This window comes from Stegodyphus dumicola, chromosome X1 (assembly GCF_044657685.1).
Source record: "Stegodyphus dumicola isolate Sdum_Otavi_A_Nest chromosome X1, ASM4465768v1".
NCBI classification, from domain to species: Eukaryota; Metazoa; Arthropoda; class Arachnida; order Araneae; family Eresidae; genus Stegodyphus; species Stegodyphus dumicola.
The window spans coordinates 105,187,474-105,212,138 of NC_140780.1; the positions used below are offsets into that span (position 1 = coordinate 105,187,474).

Consider the following 24,665-nt stretch of genomic DNA (forward strand, 5'->3'; position numbering starts at 1 on the left):
AATTTCTATATGTTTCTAAAAGAAGTTTTAGTATTCTACTTGGAAATATTGAAAATTATCAAACAAAATCAGCTAAATAAATGAGCAAAACGCTCACTGATTTAAATATATAACGCTAAGGATTTTTTCGAATTGTTTTACTTAGTATTTATGACTGTTAACCACTATCAATCTTTAAGCTCCACAGTCATTAATTCGCTTAATAGAAATGCATTAGGCTAAAGTGTAACTTTTATAATAATAATCCCACTGAGCACAGAAACCAAAGCTTAGTGCACAGCTGAATAAACTTGTGCACCAGTTCATATCATGGAACATGGATCTTGTATATTTATACCGCCACTCAATAATACAGCAGATGGCTTAATGACGGGGTTAGAGGAAGCAGGAACTTTATGAAAGTGTCATTAGTTATTTCATTTAGCACTTTCTCTATGTGGGCAATGAGGTCATTCTGAATGAATTACGATTTTATTTCTCAGTAACAATAATAATACCAACGTTTTTCTTATGCTGATGGCACTTTTCGGAGACAAATTAGTATCTAACTAAATACTTTTTAGATCACTATTAGCTGTATAGAGGAGTGGAAACAAATGTTTTCGTGTAATCATGGTTTAACAAATGGTTTATATTAAAATAAGAAGTATTTAAAAGTAATAAATAATATACAAACATAGAAGAATGAAAGTGTTAATGTACTGATAAATGACTGGCCCTCACAGTTAATATAAACAGAGTTCACTAAGAAAAGAGAAAAAAGGTAACTGAAAGGCAAATTTTCGGCGAAAAGACCGAGAACTTTATATGGCAAATTAAGAAATTTATACCGCAAGGTGCAACTCTTATTAATTTTTGCATATAGTTGCATATAGTTGTGTATACCATAGGTATGACTTCTTGGGTATTAATAAAACTAAAATCTACATCTCGGACTGTTTAAACTAATTAGTCCTAAAATATGTAAGCAATTAATAAAATGTAGTCATGCATATCTTATTAAATTTTAAATCAATTTTTGTTTACTAAAGACCTTTAAGACAATGCGAGCAAACTTACTGCAGCAATTCTTTGCATTTTCTTATTGATTTAAATAAATGAGAACATAAGTAATATATAATGTTTAAGAATGGCAATTAAATAATCTCGCGTCATAAGAAATTCAAATATTTAAAATAGGATGCTTATCAATCCATAAATGAGAAGCAGGATTTAATTGGACGGTGGCTACTCAAATTTTACTTCACGCAGCATCATTTTTTTTAAAGTACAATTATATAAAAATTTAGACTGAGACAAATTTTACTTATTCCTGTGAATTGTGCTTTCTTTCTCATCAAAGGCATATTTTAGATTAGGTAAAATAGGAAAGCTTTAAATTTCCTTAAAGTCTTGGCTTTGGTACCAGGCTGAAAAAAAAAAAAAAAAAAAAAAAAAAATTGCTTGTTTTGATAAATTACAGCAAAGCAGGTAAGAGTTGTTTTTTGATATTGAAATGCCTTCGGGGAAGACTTTCCAAGAACAACTGGCTCGTATTTACTTAAGGAAATTTCTGAAATTCCCATGCATTTGTTCTGGAGTTTTTACTTGTATCGTACAACAAGCGATTTTATCAGTGGTGGGCTCAGAGTAAATTTTGACTGACGATTTTTAATTGTTTCAAGGTATGTGAAAAAGAGGAAATGAATATATCTGGAAGTTATAATTATTATATCTTCGTTTTATTGCATATCAGTTTAACATCAAATCCAGCATTCTCCCTTCTCAGCTGACAAATTTTGAAAGCGCTTTCCATTAAGGTCAATAAAAATATAATATATCCTCATTTATCCAAAATGATGAGAAATGCTGATTGCACCCCTGAACCCTTTCCGGCGCAGTGTGTTCGGTGTGAACACACCAAAAATATTCCCTCTTTAGACACTGAAAATAATTAATAAATATCACGAAAACTATACTAATGGTTACTTTTTATCTCTTTTGTGAGTAATAGATGGCAGCACGACACAAGCAAATAATTAACATTGAGATATATTCTGTTTAAAAACACTGATTTTTCAAAGAAATGTTTCAGATTTTTTTTAAATATAAAGAATATCAATGAAAAAAACTTTATATAATTTTGTTGTTCGTGTGCTAATCTGCCTGTTATGTATTACTTTTAATTTTTATCTTTAAAATATTGCGTATAGTGAAGCCTTCAGTGTATGGTATGTTCGGACTGAACACACTGTACTGGTAGCGCCTGTCACGTGGGAGTGAGTCACAGAATCTGGACTCGTGCTTCAAACACGGGGAGGCTGAGAGCACAGATTTATTTATATTTGTTTTTATTCTTTTCAGTTTTGGGTTTTGTAGACCCCGGTACTTTGTTTTCACTTAGCTATTTGATTTTCAGCGAGAGCAGACCCTATTTTTCTTTTGCTTTCATCGTGCGTAGTTTGCTTAGTTTTGATTTCTGTAGATTTTTATTTGTATATATATTGCATTTTATTTGTATATATATTGCATTTTATTTGTATATATATCGCAAATATTATAGTATTTTAATTAGTTTTCCTATAAATTTTAAAATTGTGTAAATGGCTCGGAGAGGCCTCAGCATAGCGGAAGAAATGAGAGCTTTCTTTTCCCCCGTTTTTTGGGGGGGATGTAGAGTAGCAGCTCTCCCCGTGGGGCACCCTGGGTTATGTTAAATCTGCTACAGAGATCAGATTCTACTGTTTTTAAATCATAGACAAAGTATTTTACTGTAATACGTGCTTCACAGCAATGCTCACCTATCGCAGCTCGTGTGGCTTAGTTTGTTCGCTTCGGACACACCCTCAAAGGAAACGGTTTGTGCAATCTTTGTAAAATTATACTTGAGTGCATTTGTAAAATTATACCTGCATACATACTCCTAGGCCTAAATAGACTGCCTACAAATTTTTTTGGTAAAATTCCAACTTTAATGAGTAGCGTGCCGGAGAGGATTAACCTCTTCGTCGTTCGTAAGGCGTCTAGCGCTTTCAACTTCCGCAGGGCGGCCGTAATGCGCTACAAGCGTTCTTCTACATTTTAAAACTTTAAAACGCTTTCTAAATGTTTACTTGTTTTAGTTTTTATTTTTGTTTGTTTTAATACTTCCTAGAGGACAGCACTAATCAGGCATTCTATTTCTAATTGAATTTGCCCCGGGTTTTATGAATATTTGCGCCATTTTACATAAGATACAAGACGGTGAGAGATGGCTTCAACGTATACTCAGCAGAAAAAGAGAAAAAATGAGGTTGTGAATTGGAAAGACAAGAAGGATATACGTTTGATGAGTACAATCCATAATAACTCGATGATTGATGTTGGAACACGGAAAAGAATAAAAAAACCAATAATTGTAAAAGATTACAACAACAAAATGGGAGGAGTGGACCGCCTGGATCAGATGTTATCAAATTATCTTGCTGTTAGAAATAAGCAGAGATATTATTTTTTACATTATGCTTTATTTCCTTATAATTTTACTTAATATTCATCCACTACGAAAGTCATGAATGGAAAGTTATGATGTACAGAGTGAACAACATTACGCGCTACGAAACATAGACGGCCGCTAGGGGGGCGCGATTTTCGTAGACAGGAGAGGATGGCGAAAGGGTTAAAGTGCCTGTTGAACACTGGTAGTTCGGATCAGTCCCGATCTCGCAGAACTGCTGTTCCCATGGAGTTTTCGGGGTTTTCCCGATACGTTACGTAAATGCAAGCCAATTTCATTCAAAAATTCTTCCAAGCAGGCATCCCATTTAATAGGTAGCCCTCACACGTATTCTGCTTTAAATAATTAACTTAATCTAACTCATCCTAACTGATGAAAGCAAAACTATTTCTAAATAAACCATGGAACAGTTTTTGACATTTAAGAGATGAAAATTTTCGTATACATCATTCAATAAATGCTTAATAATGTATGTACATTTTGATATTAATGGAAATAATAAATTATCTCCTTTTGAATACTCTCCACTCAACGCTTACAGTCAGCTACGTCGTACTGCCATATGATAAGCAGATAAGCTAGTGCAGATTCAGCACCTTTTGAGTCTCTCCTTGGTGTATAATCAGTGTCTTTCAACCTATATCTCAAGCTGATATAATAATGTTTCTCTTTTGAATAGAGAGGGATTGAGATTATTCAATTATGGCAAAGCACGCGAGGGCTATCTGCCTGAAGGAAGGGATGCCTTCGTGGAGGACTTTCTAAGGGAAACTGGCTCGTATACACGTTACACATGGGGAAAACCACGAAAACGCCCATGCAGCCAGCCCGTTCGCGGGATTCGAACCTCGGACCGAACTACCAGTGTTCAGCGTCTTTACTGCTCGGCCGCTGGTGAGCCTTTGAATAGAGAGATAATTAAAAAAGTATAACAGTATATTTTTCGCTTCAAAGGCGCTCCTTTTTGCTTATGTAAGAGTCGCCATAAACAGCATACGTCTTAGAACTGCGGCTTTTCTCAAACTGCTAATTATTTCGAAGCAATATTTTTTTCTAAATTACTAATTCAAATAGAAATATTATTGTTTTATTTTTCATACAGGAATATTGTTATTTGTTACTATTTATAATTAAATACTTTGATGTTTCACTTCGCAACCTATTTTCAAAATAATATTTTGGTGGCTGAATTTTAGCACTATCTTTCTTTTTTAAGAATCATGGGTATTTTTCCCTTTGCTAATATAGTATATTAAAACACATAGAATCAATAGGTCATGTAATCAAAGAAATAGGTGTTAACAATTGCATGTAATATTCTCATGATTCTTATAAAGGTTATTTTAGCTTTTTGATCCATACTTTAGTTTGTGTTCCTGAAAGTATTCTTATGACGCGAGGTATGGCGATATTAGTCGCGATTCTAATTGAGCTAGTCTATTTTAATGATGCTGTCATTCAGAATAATTAGCAACATGTGATGTAAACAGAAATGTTGTCTATTTACATAGACATGTTATCATTTACTATGACTGGATCTTTGGACCTATTTCCGCCCTCTTTCTTTTCGTAGTGTGATCTAAATGTTGCGAATAAGAGGAAATACCGCTGTGCTGATGAATTGGAAAACATAATTCGTAAAAATGTGCTGTTAATGAAGCTGAATTAGTTGTATATCGTAAAATCTTAAATTGAGTGTGGTTGCCAGGGACGTGAATGTCTCACACGAGATGGGCAACGAACATCGCAGAATGTGTTTGATTACTACGTGCTCATGATTTTCTTCACGAAACCTGGGCAGTGCGCAAAATACGAGTATTTGACTACACTTCTATCAGACCCGTATTTTCAAAACCAGTGCTTATTTAAAAGTTTTATTTAATTGATCAAAAAGAAAGAAATAATAGCATCACTTCCACTGAAATAATGTCAATTAACTTGCTACTTTTTCTTCGGCGAGAAATATATAAGAAAACATCAGGTAACGTAACAAATGATTTAAAATAAGTACATTATCCTACAAAATATTTAAGTGAAGTACAGCTACATATTTTAAACTTTAACTACAATTTCAGGATACAAATTATACTTTTGTTGGAACAAGTGAATATAGCTACTGTCAGGGTAATGTGTCGAAGCTTTTGGATGATGATGAGTGCAAAACTATGAAATTCAAGGAATGTTTTAAGAAACTCAGTGGTCTTCCTGGTGATCAAAAGTACTTGGTAAGCATTTTTGCATATGTACGTTGAGAGATGATATGATTATGTAAATTATTACTGTGAAAATTCGAATTACGAATAATAAAATTAATCAATATTTTATACGTAAATCATTTTTATAATTTAGTTCTGCTTCTTGGTTTTACATTTAAAACAAATATAGTAAATAGATGCAAACTGATTTGGCATTCAAACATAACCCTGAAGTGAATTTTAAAAGTAAGCAGCAGAATTTTCAACTGTGATAAAATCGATTGACTGTAAAAATTGGAAATTTGCTCTGTTGCTTTCGTATCTCCTGTGGGATTTGGAGTTCTTTTTCTATCTGCTATTTGCATAAACTTTGCCACATATTCTTTAACCACTATGTTTGTGGTCGTTTATTTCCTCAACCTATTTTGAAAATAATATTTTCCTAGCTGTATTTTAGCACTTCTTTTAAGAATCTGGGTTCATTTTCAGTTTAAAATATGCGCCTTAGAACCAATAGATCTTGTAATCGAAGAAATAAAGTAAATTTGAATATAATTTTTATTTCTCATTGTTCTTACACGGGTTATTTTAACTTTTTCCCCATATCTTAGTCTGTATTCCTGAAAGTATTCTTATGATACGTGATATGGCCGTATTGATCGAGACTATATTTGAGCTAATGTATTTTGATGATGCTGTCAATCAGAATAATTAGCAATTTGTGATATAAGACAGAAATATCTCTTATTGAGGCAAGATTGCCTTTTCCGTAATTCTGGTTTCTCTATAATAACTTACACATTGTACCTCAATAGTGCTCCAAGTTACCGATATTTTAAACTTTTCTTGTTAACCGTTTGAGTGCTGAAGAATTTTCTTGTATACATGCTAAAAGTGGGAAAGAAAATGCGTAGTTATTTGTTTTTGGAACGGTTTTAATTAACTCTAATTATTATATAAAAAGTAATTTTTACCAACAAAAAATATTATTTTTTCTCACTTATTACAAAAATGTTTTGCTGCACAAATTACATGCATTACTTTTTTTACATATAGCGTAAATTAAGTTGGATTGTGTAGTTCTATTACTTTTTTTTTTACTTCATACGTCACATTGTCTAAAGTTTCGCCCAGGCAATTTTTAAATTTTGTTGAGGCTGTTTCGTTGTACGGCAGACTTCGACGCAAATTACGTGTTAATGATATAGCAGTACTATGTATGAAAAACAATAATTCATACCTAACACTGGCGTATCAAAATCAAAAACTGGATATTCTGTCCATATTCTTTTGACAGTGTTAGAGCACGTTGTAAAGACAAAAGAAGTATGAAATACAACATGTGAAAATAATCATTTAATTTAAACGGTGACCCACTAGAGTGAGCCATTATAGTAGCGCATCATGCCTAAGAGATTAAGTCTTATTTAAAACCACAACTGAAGATACTAATGGAAACTGCAATTGATATGAATACTACATAATTTCTGTTACAACAGTAGTTTATTCTTGTTGCTTTTTATAATTATTTTTATTGAGTTTGATCCATTCAGAATGTGTAGTTCACACTACAACGTATTCCATTCGTTGAGCTAAATACTGTAGCTTTTTTCTGGTCCTCGAACTGACGCGAATTAATGCTTGACTTGAACTCAAATTGGCAGTCTTTTTAGGATTCACTATCTACGTAATTCAACGTTTATTCTTTTTTCGAATTATTCTTTTTTACTTCTACACTTTTTTTTTTTGTTACAACAGAAGATTTTCTAATTACTTTTATAGAGTTTAATCAGTTTAAATTTCGAATTTATCTAAATTCATTACATAAGACATTTTAGGCTTTGCTACTATACAGGCGTATGCATAATTTTTCATTTACAGAGTTTGTTGCTGTTGTGCTACTCATCTATTTTTATTTTTAGATCAAATTTTCATTTATTTCTCTTATTTTTGTATGTGTTGGGTTACTTTTGTTTTACATGTTTTTGGATTCAGTCCACTCATAGTAAAAAAAATTTTGCTAGATTTTTAAGGGTTTTTTTTTTTTTTTTTTTTTTTTTTTTAATTTACACTATTATTTTTAAACCTAGCCTGTATTATTTTTAAATCTGCATGTAGTTTTTGTTATTTCCACCTTTGGATTAAATAAAGAAACTGCATATCATTCTGTTTTTTAAGTAGTGGTTTATTATTTTTGCACATTGTTTTTTAGACTCTATCGACTGAAAATATTTTTTTAGTTTCTCTATTATTCCGCAAATTTTTGAATTTGTCGGCACTGCTTACTTCGGCCTTCATCCCCAGGATTAACGCAGAGAACTCTGTGAAGTACTGGCTAGGATCTGTACTTAGACAGTCTCGGCCACGGGGCCACATAATCATTGAATTTGGCGGTTTCACCTTCCTCAGCGGCTCCACTGAGGTGGGTCGGCGTCAGTCTAGGAACCACTGGTTCTGTAGCTCGGTGTGGGACGCCACCGAGTTTGCTAGGTAATGCCCTTTGATGATCAGCAGCCCGCGTAGTTCTGGCAGGTAGCAAGTTAGATGGCCAGTCATATACCCAGTTCAATATTTTTCTGGACATTGGCCAAACCTGAGACCTGGGAGTGGTCACCCCGCGCGCCCAGGCGTAACCATGGTTAATGAGGTAACCTTTAAAAAGTCTGCCACCTCGGATTAGGGCCTCGGGGTGGTAGCAATGAGAACCACCATCCTCTAGGGGAAATTTTTGACTGAGATCCTGCCCCCTGCCTAACATGGAGGTCTCCAGCTGGGTCCAGTCCATGTAGTAACATTCGGTAGGCGAAGCACGTTAAAATCAATGTTATGTTACTTCGATACTTTTAAGTTTTATATTTTAAACTTTAATTTGTAGCTTTGTCTGTTCATAAACAGGTTATTTTATTTATTTATCTTTTACGTTGCATCAAACCCCTGCTGACGATGACGCAGCGAAATTGGATTACGCAATTGGATTAATTTTTGAACTCCTTTTTATTTTATTCATTTATATATATATATATATGTATGTTTGTATATATATATATATATATATATATATATTGTTACTTTTTCTTTCTCCTGACACCAGTTGTTACGTTATTTTCTTCCTTCACGTTCGTACGGTGTTCATAGATTTGGAGTGAATAATGACGACACTTGATGAAGTATCGAAACACACTTTATTGGCCAGTATTGTCAGGACAGCTCCAAAACACGTTTTTGCAGTCGTCGATGAACTACTATAAACACGCTGACACGATCAGCGACACAGCCTCCAGGTTATCAGGCTATCACAGTGGAGACGGCTTCACGGCAAAGCACTAGAGTACAGCTCGCGACTCTGCTTGGTCGTTCTCGGAACTCCACGTAGTCTCGAGACTCTCCACGCTACAACTCGCGATGCACTTGAGGACACTCAAAGCACAGCTCCCAACTCTTTGGTTCAGTCGTTCCCGGAGCTCAACACGCTCTCTCGACGATGCACTAACCACGATACACTAACAGACTCCTTCAGTGAACTCGACGACCCACTCGGCACTCGCTGCCCGGTTGTTAACTCGATCGACTCCGCAGGGATTGACTTGCTAGACGAGACACCAACTTGATACTAACTCGCACTCCAGACGAGGCACTCTGACTCGCTCTCTCGATGAAGCACACACTCGATATTAACTGCGGACCAGCAGGGTTTATATAGCTTTCGGCTTGTGTTCGAGAACATTCTGGGCTAAACCGGTAAGAATTGGTTCCAGAAGGTTCTCCCTCCGTCCATGGTATATCGCCAAATGTGGCAATCCTGCCTTCCTTTGCCATTTTTATGGCAACCCTAAAACTGCTTTGTGGGGAAGCTATCTCATCGCGCCTGTACATCTCGTAACACTGCACGCTCCGGACAGTACAACCCTTGGTCAGAAGCCAAATTCGATACAAACAAAACGTTTTAAAACATACAAATAACATAACTAAAGAAACAAACATTTACACTACATACAAACTTTACACAGAAACAAGGTAAAAAAAACTCATGCACAAGAATTATGGGTACCCAGGATTGCAAAGCATTATAAAAATTAAATACAAAAAAACAGTTACATATAGTGAAATAAATGTAAAGAATATGAACTACCATATTTATTTATTACGTGCTTCGCCAGTATGTACCACACGGAATGAGAAGCACTAAGTACTATTGCCATAGTATGGGGCTAATCTGTCATAATGAACGACCTTGGGTTTTGAATTGGGGGATTTACGGATCCGTATCACAACGTCGTTCAATCTGTTGAGGACCGTATAGGGACCCTCCCAATGCGACTGCAGTTTGGGACAAACGCCCTTACGAAGACTTGGATTCCACAGCCAAATCATGTCGTTTTCCTGGAATTGATGTTCGGTGGCTCTTGCGTGGTATCTCTTCTTCATCCTGTCCGTCGAGATGTTGATCCGCTCTCGAGCAAACCTGTGTTCTGTTTCCAACCGGGCCTGGAGGTCTTGCACCTACTCCTCAGGCGAAGAATGTACATCCGGAGGGCGGCCGAAGGGCAGGTCACTTGGCAGACGGAGATCGCGACCGGAGAGCATCTGTGATGGAGAATAGCCGGGCTTTCGTGGACGGCACTGTGGTAAGCAAGCAGGAACAGGGGTAGCTTGCGATCCCAGTATTCTTAGTTTTGGGAAACCATGAGCGAGAGGTGGTTCAGGATTGTACGGTTAAACCTCTCCACCATGCCATCAGACTGCGGATGTAACGCGGTCGTCTGCGTTTTCTTGATTTCCAACAAGTCGCAGAGTTCCTTGAACACAGCCGAAGTGAAGTGCCTGCCTTGGTCGGAATGAATCTAGAGGGGGTCCCAAATCTGGACACCCAATTCTGTAACAGAACTTTAGTTGTCGTGACAGCCTCTTAATCTGGAACTGGGTACGCTTCGGGCCACTTCGTAAAGTAATCCATGACAACGAGGATGTATTTGTTGCCATCCGTGGTCCGAGAAAAAGGTCCAAGTATGTCGAGGGCAATTCGTTCGAAAGGCGCTCCTACATTGTATCGCTGCAGCCTTCCTCGGCTACGTCCCTTCGGTCCTTTCCTGTCTGCACGAGCATCGCAAGATCGGCACCACTTCTCAACATCGTTTCTCGCGGAACTCCAGAAGAAGCGCTCTCGAACCTTGTTTAGTGTCTTCATACAGCCGAAATGCCCTCCTGTTGAGCTGCTGTGTATTTCCTTCAGAACATCAGGTATTCGGTTTCGAGGAAGCAGCAGCTGCCATCTCTTATTAGTTCCATTGTCACTTTCCCATAGTCGATATAAGACTCCATTTCGGAAGTGGAGTGAATCCCAGAGTGCCCAGTACCTTTCAGTTGCAGGACTGAAAATGGAAATGTCCTGCCACTTGGGTTTTGTACTGGATGATTCCTTCAGTTCTATTATTGGCCTAATGTCAGGATCAGCTGATTGGTCTTCTCTAACTTTTTCATCACTCCACGGATCTGGATCATTTGATGTTGAAGATGTTACTTGCCGAATACTCGGATTCGCCAACCCGTACTTAGCCTCGGCTCTTGAACAATGGCTGCAGTGTGCAGGACAAGGCTTCCTGGATAAAGCATCTGCATTTCCGTGGGAGGAGCTTTTGCGATGTTTTATCTCAAAGTCATATTCCTGCAGTCTTTGAATCCATCTGGCTCTTTGTCCTTCGGGATTTTTGAAATTCAGTAGCCAGGTTAGAGAAGCATGGTCGGTCCGCAATAAGAATTTTCTGCCATAGAGATAATGATGGAAATGTTCTATGGCCTTTACGATAGCAAGCAATTCTTTGCGGGTGACGCAATAATTCCTTTCCGGTTTGGACAAGCATTTACTCCAATAGGCTATTACTCGCTCTTGACCATTAAGCATTTGAGAAAGGACAGCTCCCACACTTTCGTTGCATGCTTCTGTGTCTAATATAAATTGTTTGTCGGTCTGGGGATACGCGAGCACGGGCGTAGATGTTAATGCCGCCTTCAACTGATTAAAGAACTTCTCGCACTCCTCAGTCCACACGAATTTTTGTTTACTTTCTGTTAATTTATGCAGAGGTTTTGCGATGTTGGAGAACCTCTTCACGAATCTTCTGTAATAAGTACAGAGTCACAGGAAGCTCCGTAGTTTATGAATATCCACAGGAAATTCCCAGTCTTTAACTGCTGACACCTTTTCTGAATCTGTGCGGACACCTTCGGCAGAGATCACGTAACTTCACTGGGAACAACTTGCATTTCGAAGGACTCGGTTTAAGTTTGGCATCTCTCAATTTCTGGAACACCTTCCTGATATTTTCTAGATGTTCCTCGAAAGTACGGCCCACTATAATGATGTCGTCTAGATAGACCAGACAGGATTCGTAAGATAGACCACGAAGGACTGTCTCCATCAGGCGTTCAAATGTTGCAGGGCCGTTACAGAGTCCAAAAGGCATAACTTGGTAGTGCCAGACCGGTAGACCGGCCTTGACCGGTAGTGAACGCAGTTTTCTGTCTATCATCGGGATGAATTTTCACTTGACAGTATCCACTCTTGAGGTCCAGGGAGGAAAACCACTTGTGTCCTGATAGAGTGTCTAGAGTATCGTCAATCCTGGGAAGAGGATAACTGTCTTTCTTAATGACATTTAGTCTCCGGTAGTCGACACAAAATCTTGTCGAGCCGTCTTTCTTCCGGACGAGAACTATAGGAGATGCCCATGGACTTGTGGATGGTTCGATGATATCATTTTATTGCATCTCCTTCAGAAGATTTCCAACCTCTTCCTGTTTTGCGTCTGGGATGCTGCTTTATCGGAGAGTGATCCCCCGTATCAATTCGATGTTGTGTCAGTTTTGTGCGGCCAACATCTCTGGATGACCTAGAAAATAGATCTTCAAATTCTTTATTTTCTCGGCCGCACATCTTTGTTCATGTGTTAAATTTGCACTCTTCTTCCCTTCATTGCAAAGTTCTTCCATTAGTTTCCTAGTTGCCTCAGTCGGAATTTCAAGTGGGGCTTTATAAACAGAAGTAACTGGAGTGCATGCTGCTAGCACTTCACCCCTTTGGATGTTTCTTGGTCTGTGGCTAACATTCGCCACTCTCACAGGGATGAAATCTTTCGAAAGGTCTACTAATGAGAAGGCCACTAATACCTCTCTTAAGCTATTTTCAGGGTATTCAATTAGTCCAAATATGAAGCTATTCTTTTCTATGGATCCAGCTATTAATAATTCTGTCATCGGACGGATGGTGACATCTGTTTTTGTTGTTACTTGGTGAGCTGACGGATTGCTGCTCTTCATTTCAAACACAGTTATATCCTCTTTTGCAGAGCGCATTTCGTTATGTTTAAAGTCCAACATAAAATCGTACTTCCGCAAAAAGTCCAGTCCGAGTATTAATTCTTCCGTGATGTTAGCGACGAAAGCTAAGTGCTGGTAGGTCTCATTTCCGAAGGTAATCTTGATGTTAATTTTACCTTCAGTGGGAATCTTATCACCTGTCACTGTCTGCAAAGTCACACAAGGCGGAGTCTAGCGCAAAGTTTCGCTCAATTCTCGAGCTACATCTGTTCTTAAACGATGGGTACCTTTGCTCCCGTATCTATAATCATTTCACAAGGATGCTTATTCACGTATCCTTCGACGAACAGTCCGTTATCTCCGCCGCTCATTGAAGAGATTTGAATAACTTTCAGAGGGGCTGCATCTTTGCCTGGCAACCTCCGCCCCATGAGGTTGCCGCATTTTAGTTTCCCTGGTTTTGTTTCGCGGGAGATGTCTTCCAGTCTTGATTCATATGACAGTTCCTGCTGAGATGTCCTTCCAATCCACAGTTCCAGCGCTTGACGATTTTCTTCCCAGTATTGTTTTTATTAAGTCTTCTTAACGCCTCCCGAATCTTTTATTTCTTTTAATTTCGAGATATCAAAATTTGGATCTTCTATTTAAGCCGCTCTAATAGGATGGCGATCTCTTCCAGTCGCTTGTTGAGCCGACTCGAACTTCATAGCGTAGACAAAGGCAGATTTGAGGTCTTTCAGATCCGCCAATCTGAGAGCTTTCTGAATTTCCGCATCCTTAACGGCATTGACAAAATGCATCAAGGCCAGATTTTCTCGGACATTAGGTGGACCGTCCGGATATGATTGATGCGCCAACTTCTCGACGTCAGATTCAAGTTCTTGAAGGCTTTCCGTGGTTTTCAGCTGGCGGGATTTCAACTGCAGACGGCTACAGTCCTTTGCGCACTTTTCCCCGAATCTCATTTCCAGCACATTCGAGAGGCTTAGTGTGAAATCTGGTCTTCGGGACAGGACCCCTAAGATGTCTGCAGCATCTCCTCGGAGTGACGCAGCCAACTGCGAAGCCTTCATGTGGGAGTCCCACTTGTTATTTTCCGCCACGATGGAAAACTGGGTCTTATATACACTCCATGATGATTTTCCATCTTATGTGCTTGGTTTGATAACCGTATGAGAGTACACTGGGGGAACCTTGAAATCTTCAGCTTCGTTCTTCGTATCAGTCCGGTTTTCTTTCGAAACATCTACTTCTTTCCGGAATTCTCTTAATTTTTCTTTAAATCCTTCTTCCACAGCTGCTATTTTTGCTCCAGTATCCTCTCTAAGCTCCACGATCTCGCTTTTAATCTTTTTTTGTTCCACTTCCATCCGTTCGAATTTCTCTTGCATGGTTTTTATTTCGCTCTTGATCTCAGCCTTTATCTCCTCCTGTCCGGCTTTCATTTCAGCTTTCATCTCGGCTAGGAAGTCCATCAAAGTCTTCGTTTCTCCGCTGTGGCTTTCCTCTGCAGGCGGGTCACTGGCATTCACTCGCAAATCCCACTTCTGACATCAGTTGTTACATTTTTCTTTCTTCTGACACCAGTTGTTACGTTATTTTCTTCCTTGACGTTCGTACGGGGTTAGTAGATTTGGAGTGAATAATGACGACACTTGATGAAGTATCGAAACACACTTTATTGGCCAGTATTGTCAGGACAGCTCCAAAACACGTTTTTGCAGTCGTCGATGAACTACTATAAACACGCTGACACGATCAGCGACACAGCCTCCAGGTTATCAGGCTATCACAGTGGAGACGGCTTCACGGCAAAGCACTAGAGTACAGCTCGCGACTCTGCTTGGTCGTTCTCGGAACTCCACGTAGTCTCGAGACTCTCCACGCTACAACTCGCGATGCACTTGAGGACACTCAAAGCACAGCTTCCGACTCTTCGGTTCAGTCGTTCCCGGAGCCAACGCTCTCTCGACGATGCACTAACTACGATACACTAACAGACTCATTCGGTGAACTCGACGACCCACTTGGCACTCGCTGCCCGCCTGTCAATTCGATCGACTCCGCAGGTATTGACTCGCTAGACGAGACACCAACTCGATACTAACTAACTCTCACTCCAGACGAGGCACTCTGACTCGCTCTCTCGATGAAGCACACACTCGATACTAACTGCGGACCAGCAGGGTTTATATAGCTTTCGGCTTGTGTTCGAGAACATTCTGGGCTAAACCGGCAAGAATTGGTTCCAGAAGGTTCTCCGTCCGTCCATGGTATATAGCCAATTTTGTCGCCAAATGTCGCCAAATGGGCGATTTCTGGCCAAATGGGGCAACTCTGCCTTCCCTTGCCCTTTTTATGGCAACCCTAAAACTGCTTTGCGGGGAAGCTATCTCACTGCGCCTGTACATTTCGTAACAATATATATATATATATAATGTAAAAAACATGATGGCTTTGCCCTTCGCGAACACGCAACCTTCAATTAATTTTCTGCAATTTAGAATCTTTGCTCTAAACCAGTACCTTCTACTATAAATAACGATTGCGAGCCATTTTGCATCAGAAGCTTCTTTGTCCCTGTGCTGCTAGGACCTATGCTGCTACGCTTCTCATATTTCTTTCTTTGTTAGAATGTTATGACGCAGAAAGTCAAAATTTAATCGTATTTAGTAACTCATTATTGAATATGTAATTTGGAGAACTTTGACGGAAAAGGAAATTGATCTGTTATTTGAATTAAATAAATATGTGCATTTAAAAGTGAAATTCCTCTGTGTGTCGTCCTTGGATATCCTCCTTACCACTCTGCAAAAGCCATGCCTGAACTTTGATGCCAATCTTCACCACGACTGCTAAAAAAATGCCACATGTATATGCACATACACACATAGTACTATATACAGAGTAATATATGTATATATACATATGCACAGAAAGAGATTTTTACTGTCTAATAAACAGTCAAGCTTTGTAATAAGTTTGGCGTTCTTAAGGTTTTCCTTATGTATAAGATGTACCAGTGTTTATAAAATGATCTCTTTGAAGGCTTCCCACCCCTTAAGTAGGTAGCTGTTATGTGTTTTGAAATAATCGGATTAAACAAAATGAAAATAAGTTTATTACCAAATACGTGAAATTCACCAGCCATCCTTATCGAATAATGATTTAATAAAATGATTTTTAGGTTCCGAAACAATTTATTTAAATAGTTATAGCGGAAGGGAAAAAAATCGATTATAAGTTTGATTTTAAATAAGATGTAACTTAAACTGTTAACAAATGAATTAAAAACCATTTAGAATTGTAATCAAAGTATTTTAAATAGAAATATTATTTTCAGATTGCTATAAAATAAATTCTTCTCCTTCTAAATGCTGAAATTCTAAAATAATATTGTCTCCAGTAGTCAGTTATTACTGTATCTTCGCAAATGAAATTCAAATCGATCGGAAGTCTTAAGGTGGTCGATTGTTTAACAGATTTTGGCAAAGCACTACGAATACTGCCTGGCTTAAGAGGGATGACCATGTGAATTACCTCCTACGGCAAACTAGCTTGTATTCTTGAATTTTAAGAACTATTGGATAAAGAAAATAATGACTGCTTTTATTAAAATTTAACTGTGCTATAATTTAGAACTTACTAATTATAGATTCTTTTTATGAAATAAATACTCTGTTGCGCAAAATATTTCTTACTTAATTTGATTATTATTGAATTTGTCATAAAATTTGAATAATGATAATAATATTTTTCAGGCATTTGCGACGTATTTCTATACAACGGATTTTTTAAACTTAACGCAAAGCAGCCTAGAAGACTATGAGAAAGATGTAAAAAGTTTTTGTGAAAAAAGCTACGATCAGGTAAATAATTCAAGTAATTTCTATTTCATTAATTCTCTTCTCAAATTTTTAGCTTGAATTCCAAATCGTTATATCAGATATATAACACTTTTCTCCATTCAGCATTATTTTTTTTTTTTTTTGTAAGGCCTAAAAGAATGTGTGATGTAGTAGACACTGGTCTTTTAATTCAATAAATTTCAAAAATAAGAGTTCAGCTACATTTTCTCTCTCTCTAGTTAATTTTATTAAAAGCTTTACAGGTTCTCTCACTACTATTAGTATCTGAGATAAAGATCTTTACAGTTGGCACTGTACTCAGACCACAGAATCAAACTGCATTGTGAAATTAAATTATTACAAAACTATCGTATTTAAAGACGTTTATATAACATTTAGAAATTTATATATGTCTATAGCAAAAATCTCACGAAATTGTAAATTATGACTAGCACAATTTAATTTGTGTGTGACAATGGACTGACCATGAAAGAAGGATCTTGAGGATTAAGGCTCTCAAGTTTTACAACCTCATCAAAAGCTATAGGACTAGACAATGAATCAGAAACTCTTCGCGAATAGAACAATTTAAATATCAAACCAACGTATATACTTCCGGCTGGAAAACCTAAATGATTTTGAAGGTTATCAAAAGCAGCAGAAGCGAAAGTTTGTGTTTGTAGCTGTATCTGAGAATTCATAGCCGCCCTGTTCGGTATAGTAGTTAGTGCTCTGGGTGCTGTGTCGCTGGATTAGGTTTCGAATCACTGAGAAGGCTTTGATGTTTGTATGTATATATGTGTCTGAGGTATGGATGTGTTCAAAATGCATGAAATGGAAGAACGGTGGAGAAGTATTACCGTAATAGCTAAACAGCTAAAGACATACTGAATACCCTTTAAATTTTGATTTAAAAGATTTGCCAGTTAAAAGTTTAAAAATCTCTATCTGGAGAGATTTATTAACCTCGCCAAGCTCTAATCAAAATTCAGCAATACAGTTATAAATGTTTACAATGTTAACAAATATAATTATGCTAAAGTGCAGTATAGGAAAGTTCTTAAACAATATTAAGTGATAAAAAAAGAACTGCAATAACAAATATTTAAAATTGTATAACGAATATATAAAAGCATTGTTATGAAGTATATAGTGTGACTTCATTATCATAAAATATTTATGATTTATGACAAGCTGTCGTTCTTTTTCATTTATTAAGGCTTCGAAATGAATCTAAAGAAATGTCTTTCTTTATGAAACACTTTCGGATTTGTGATAACTCTTGGCTTTCAGTCAGGGTGTGTAGTGCATCTACTGTTCTTAAACCACACGTATTTAGCACTCGTCAATTTATACATATTCAGGTAGGACGGGAACGATGAGTGTCCTGTTAAAATTTGAGTCGAGAAGAACTCCAAACATAATCTTATTGTTTTAATATTAGGAACCAATTCGTATGTTAATCAACTAATTTCCAATGGATCCCATCTTCGCTGTTATTCATTTTCCGTTTCTTTGCTTCAAAGCTGATTTAACATAAATGTTTGGCAGTTTTATGTTCAGTGGTATTCTAGTGCTTATTCCTGTCTTTGCCGATGCATCTGCTATTTCCGTTATAACCTTAATGGCCTTCAATTCAATGAAGTGTTACTTTAGTCTTGTCCAGACCATTTCTTCTCTCATTTACTATTGATGGCAAGTTAAATTTGCCAAAGGTTTTCAAAGCCATTTGGATATCCGAGAAAATGGATGGCATTTCTTCAGAATGTCATTTCTTCCTTTTAATATTTATATGGCTATCCTAAAAATATGGCATGTTTTCCTTTTAACATTTCCATGGCTATCTTAAAAATATGGCAGTTCTTCCTTTTAATATTTGTATAATTCCGTAATAACGCTTTATATAAAGTATTCATATCTGCTTTATAAACAAAACAATCTTATGTGGCACCAACTCCCTAATCCATTTTGGATCCATCTGCGTCAATTTCGAAACCAGAATTATTTTGTAGATCATTGATCCAATGCTATGGATAGATCTCGCTGGATGACTCTTCTATCTTGAAGAATCTCTTTCCAATTCTCACTACAAACTGAAATAGAGTTGAAAATCTTTATTCTCATTTCTTAAGCAAGACTTGCTGCCTCCAAATCCAGCTGTAAATTAATTGAATGAATTATGATAAAACTTGTAACGAAAGGGGTACATGCAATCTTGTATCCTCTCGTGAGAGCCAAATGAATTGGTCTCTGAATCTTTGGAATTTCATCTCTCATGGGAGCCGATGTTTTCCCCACTAGGTTTAACAGCCATATGTTTCTATTCGTAATAGTGCCCTCTGTTACAGTTCTTTGGTTACTAATTTAGAAAGATTCTTCATCAAGTTCCATCAGTTAACTATCTTCCCAGTTTTTCTTTCGAGATAATATATGTGTGGAGGCCATGACAGCTTTTTATCTAAAATTAATGCAAGATATTTCATATCTTTAACATGTTGAATATTGTATCCTCCTATTATTATTCTGGGAGGACGAAATTTTGGTCCTCTTTATGGTAGGATGATGAGTCTGAAATCTTCGGTAATAAATCGTCAGCATAATCGTGAGATTTAACATCTTCTCCGAGATTCAATTGTGATGCAGTATTCGTGATTAGGTCCTAATAAAGAGGGCCTTAATTTGAGTCCTGAAAGCATTCTTTTCTTGAGACTGAATCACTTTAATATGAATAATTTAATATATTATGCTGCAATCTTTTCGCATGCCCTTTATTACATTATACAGATTGTGTGAGCATTTCAGTAGTTATAATTGAGTCAAGAAAGCAGTCCCCCAAATATTGTTGAAAGCACTTTTAATATCCAAAGATATCAGACATGAATGTAGTTTACGTTGTTTATTATATTCGACAAAGTTAATAATTTCTTGTATTGCGTTCGTAGTATTCTTACCCGGCGTGAATTCATGTTGGGAAGAGACTAGTTTGTTATTTGAGAATAGGAAATAATTAAGACACAATAACACGCCGAATAAATACTAATAGGAAATAACTCAATCTTGATGTTAATATTCTGTACTCCAGGCTGTTAATAAACTGGTCTGTATGAATTTGCCTTTCTTGGATCCGTATTATCTTTATTGAAAAGGACTAGTTTTGCCATTTTCTAGTACTTGGGTAATATTTCTTTTCCCAATAATATGTTAAAAAGCCCAATAATCGGTTCTGACTTAGCCAGAAATACTTACAGGTGTATTATTTCTTTAGACAAATCATCAACGCCTGGAGCTTTTCCAGGATTCAAGCTTTTGATCACGTTTGCGACCTCTGAAGTCATCTTCTGAAGTCTCCTGGCAAGTCATCTTTTGTATTGAACAGTTTTAACACTTCCTGTCTAAGAGACTTTGTGCGTGTGTAGGTCATACTCCTTTGCATAATTAGGAAAGTGATATGCCATTACCACTTCAATAGTATCCTTTATACTCTGGGTCAATGTACCTTTATACTTTATACTCTGGGTCAATGTACCGCCGCTTTTTTCATTTTTTCAACTGAAAGGGATCCTTCAGTGCATCGTTCGCAAGTTCATAGTGGGTGCCAAACTGAGACCTGGGAGAGACAGAGCTAAGGTGTTTTCTGCAGCATTGTCATTTCACGTTCAGTAATTCTCGTTTGTAAACAACCAAGTTTTTATTATGAGAAACTTTGGGTATTTCCCTTAGAGTAGGGGTCTTCAACCTTTCACGCCCGATAGCCACATCAGTGAATTCACAAAGATCCGCGGGCCACATGTCTGTCAAAAAAATAGTGTAGTCAGAAAATTATATAAAAAAGGAAGGCTTGTTTTGCAAGACTACAGTTGATTCTAAGCGAAGAGATAATGTTACAGATTTGTATATATATATATACACTGGTTCCAAAACGTATATGCGCTCGCTGCTCGTCTGTGGACTATGAAAGTGAGGGTTGTACTGCTGAGCCCCTTTGTGTTAAATGTAAAGACAGTCACCCATCTTTCGCTCGTTCCTGTCACAAATGGAAAACTGAAAAAGAAATGCAAACTATAAGAGCAACCAAAAATGTATCATATACAGAAGCTAAGAGATTGTTTGAAAGCACTCAACCTCGCTCAAACCTGAGTTTTGCCGATGCAACAAAATCTGTTCGTTCAACAGCCATCCAAACGTTACCTACCACTCAAACAAGACTAAAACTGAAGTACCACCAAAAAATGCAAAATAACAATATATATGCCAGTACTAAACTTACGCCAACTCGTAAAAAAGATGAAATAATTAATATTAAAAAACAAAAGAAGTCTTCAAATAACATAAGCTCAGAAACAGTAAATTCTGGTCATACCTGATTAGAAAGTATACTATCAAATACATTTCAGATACAGATTGAATCTGAAATGGAATTAGAAGAAGGATTAGCCCCGTCAAAAAGTCTTCTACCACGCCTAACGAAGAAACAGCGTAGGCAAAATAAATATTCATGATGGCTACTTTAATCTCTTGGAAGTGTCGCGGATTTCATCAAGGTCTAGTGATCATCAAAATCCTGATAGATATTTATCACCCTGGCCTGTTTGAGGCAGGAGACATTTCTCAAACAAGATAGCAAAGCTAAGTTCCGGAAATATTCAATTGTCAGGAAAGACATTTTGTCTGGTGAGCGCGTAAGCGGAGGCGTTGCTGTCCTCACCTCCCATGTCCACCCTTCGACTGTCTTTCCTTTGAACCCATGTCTCCAAAGTGTCGCGGTACAGATCAATATCAAAATGCTTGTCACTGTCTGTACCATCTACTTGTCTAATAATGAAGTGATAGATAAAAAGGAATTAGATGATTTGATAGAACAGTTACCTACTCCTCTCATTGTAATTGGAGATTTCAATGGCCATAATTATCTCTGAGGTAGTGGTGATACAAGTTTTCGGGGAAAACAGATAGAAGATCTCATTAGTGATCATTGCTTATGCTTCCTTAACCACTTGCGCTACGATTAAACTTCATGGTTGCGGTGCCGTGCCCTACAATATAACAAGCGGTAAAGTGTCTCATTTACGCCGCTCCGCGTCTGCGAGTGCAATCCAGAACTGTAACTCGAGAAATAAACTGTTTGAAATTCATCATTTCTTGACTTATTTAATAACTTCGGACAAATGGTAATATATTTCGCAGAGAAAACCTTTTTTAATTAACAACGAACTTATTTATTTAGCATTCTAAACATTACAAAAAGAACAACATTCCGTGAGTTATCAAGCTCAAAGCAATATATAAAAAACATAACTCTTGCCACAAAAAATCTACATTATAATGCCACAAAAAATCTACATTATTAAATTATTGTGTATTAACTGAGTTCGTGCACGTTCCTACGCATAAACAATCTCGTTGTTAGGCACCACGTTATTTTCATTTTTGCGATAAATGCCTATCGACGTGGTGTTCACATCGCTCGCGGTTTGAGACAAAAGCGTCTCGACGTGCGTGGCATGTCTTTTTAGCGCAAATGGTTAATAGCGGAGAACAAACATATTTTCACCAACCCACGAGGACATTTCACAGTATTGATTTGGCCATTTGTTCACCATCACTTCTCCCCTTTTGTTCATTTAGTGTTAGGAACGATACTTTTAATATTGATCATTTCCTTATCTTCATGACTTTTAATCGAGTTATAGCATGGCCCAACCCCAGATCAGCCCGTTTCATTTACGAACAAGCAGACTGTGAAATGTTTTCTGGTTTGGCTATGCTCACTAATAATATGGCAAAGAATGTGTCAATTGATGAAGCTGTAAAAGCTGTCGCTGATACTCTTGTTCAGGCAGCTAAAAAGCTCTATTCCCATATCATCACGCAGGCTTCCTAAATATCCCAAACCATGGTAGAACCTTGACTGTCAAATAGCTCATAGACAGCAAAGAAAATCATGGGGAATCTTTCGCAGATATCCAACGCTTAGCAATCTTATCTCCTATAAAAAGGCTAAAGAAAATGCTCTGAGAGTGCGCCGCCAGAGACAGAGGAATTCTTGGATCAATTATGTGTTATCCATTTCCTCTTCCACTCCAAGCAAGTGTGTTTGTAAAAAAGTTAAAAAATCTCAAGTAATTATAAAGATCATGGACTTCTCATCTTAGAGAAGGATGGCGTAACGTATAGCAGCAGAGATAATATTAGATTACATTTCTCTCAGCTGAACTTCGTTGTGAGAATACCTCCATCAATTTTAACTCTCCCAATACAGAAGCATACAATACTGATTTCACTATGCTGGAGATAATCAGAGCTTTGTCCTTAACGTCTGTGACGAGCCTTGGCCATGGTGGCATTTCCTATGCCATGCTAAAGCATTTATCCAGTGAATCTTTAAAATCTCTTCAGTTTCTGTATAACAGAATATTTGTTTAACAGAATATATATAGAAAGAGTGTTTTTCCCTAATGTCTGGCGAAATGCTATAGTGATCCCCATTGCCAAACCTGGAAAGGACACAAAGAATCCATCAAATTACCGTCCTACCGCTCTCAATAGCTGTATATGCAAACTTCTTGAGAAAATGGCAAATAGTCGCCTTGTTAATTGTTTGGAAGAAAATGGTTGCCTATCGCAAAGCCTATCATATGGTCCGATTCAATGGTTGTCTATCCCAAATCCTTTTCCGGAAAAGCCGATCGACTACTGATAATGTGCTTATGTTGGAGACCGCAGTGCGTAATGCCTTTCTGAAGAGGAACCATTTAGTAACAATTTTTTTCCGACATGGAAAACCATATGACAAGACATGGAGATATTGAATCCTCCAAGATCTTTATCATTGTGGCCTACGAGGAAAACTTCCAATTTTCATTCAATATTTCATGAAAGACAGGCTCTTTCAAGTAAAAATTGGTTCTGTTCTGACTAAATCATTTTCTTAAGAAGGAGTGCCACAGGGCTGTGCACTGAGTGTAACCCTTTTTAATATGAATATAAATGCAATTCTGAAGGAACTTCCTCCAACCGTATCTGGAACGTTATGTGTCGACGACTTGCAGATAAGCTGCCAAGGTGCAGATATGCGGTGTATCGAGAGGCAACTGCAGATTGCCATTAACAGGATAGTTATGTGGTGAAATAAAAACGGATTCAAGTTTAAAAAAAAGACGGTTTGTGTCCGTCTTTTTTTTTTTTTTTTAACAAGACAAAAAAAAAGACTAATCAAAAGACGGTTTGTGTCCATTTCTGCCGTAAAATAAATCTTCATCCGGATCCAGAAATCTTCCTAGAAGGCTCACTAGTTCCAGTAATAGCAGAAGTTAAATTTATTGGAGTAATATTTGATAAGAAACTCACTAAAGAAAAAGTATTTAAAAGCATTAAACATTTTGAAAGTATTATCAAATATGTCCTGGGGAGCAGATAAAACTTCCATGCTCCGAATTTACAGAGCTCTTATTCGCTTCAAACTCGATTACGGATGAATCGGCAAAAAAAAGTTTGATCCTGTTCCTCACCAAGCCTTCAAGAATTTGTTCAGGAGCCTCAGAACATATCCTGTGCAGAGTTTTGTATGTAGAATGTTTCGAGCCACCCTTTCAGCTGAGACGCGAGCAGTTGTCTCTTATATTATCTCAAAACTGTTTCACATCTTGATCATCCAGCCAACCACTTGTTGTTTAATAGCCACTTTTATTTGCTCTATCAAGTGCGTCCTTCTTTTATTCCTGTTTTTGGAATACGTGTTCGGCAGTGGCTGCAAGAACATGACTTGGAAGAGTTGAAAATTCAAGCAGTAAAGTATTTGGAAATATCTCTTTGGGAAGATGCTCATGGTGAGCT

General features: G+C 37.3%; 1 protein-coding gene across 11 annotated transcripts in view; it reads left to right on the forward strand.

The window, feature by feature from the left end:
- Positions 1-24,665, forward strand: part of LOC118181841 (ectonucleoside triphosphate diphosphohydrolase 1-like) — a 228,111-nt gene that overhangs the window by 189,785 nt on the left and 13,661 nt on the right. For all 11 annotated transcript variants that reach the window (XM_035351046.2, XM_035351043.2, XM_035351050.2 and 8 more), the window contains 2 exons: positions 5,551-5,700; positions 16,746-16,853. In XM_035351046.2, coding sequence (XP_035206937.2) covers positions 5,551-5,700; positions 16,746-16,853 — 258 coding nt within the window. The remainder of the gene's footprint in view (positions 1-5,550; positions 5,701-16,745; positions 16,854-24,665) is intronic.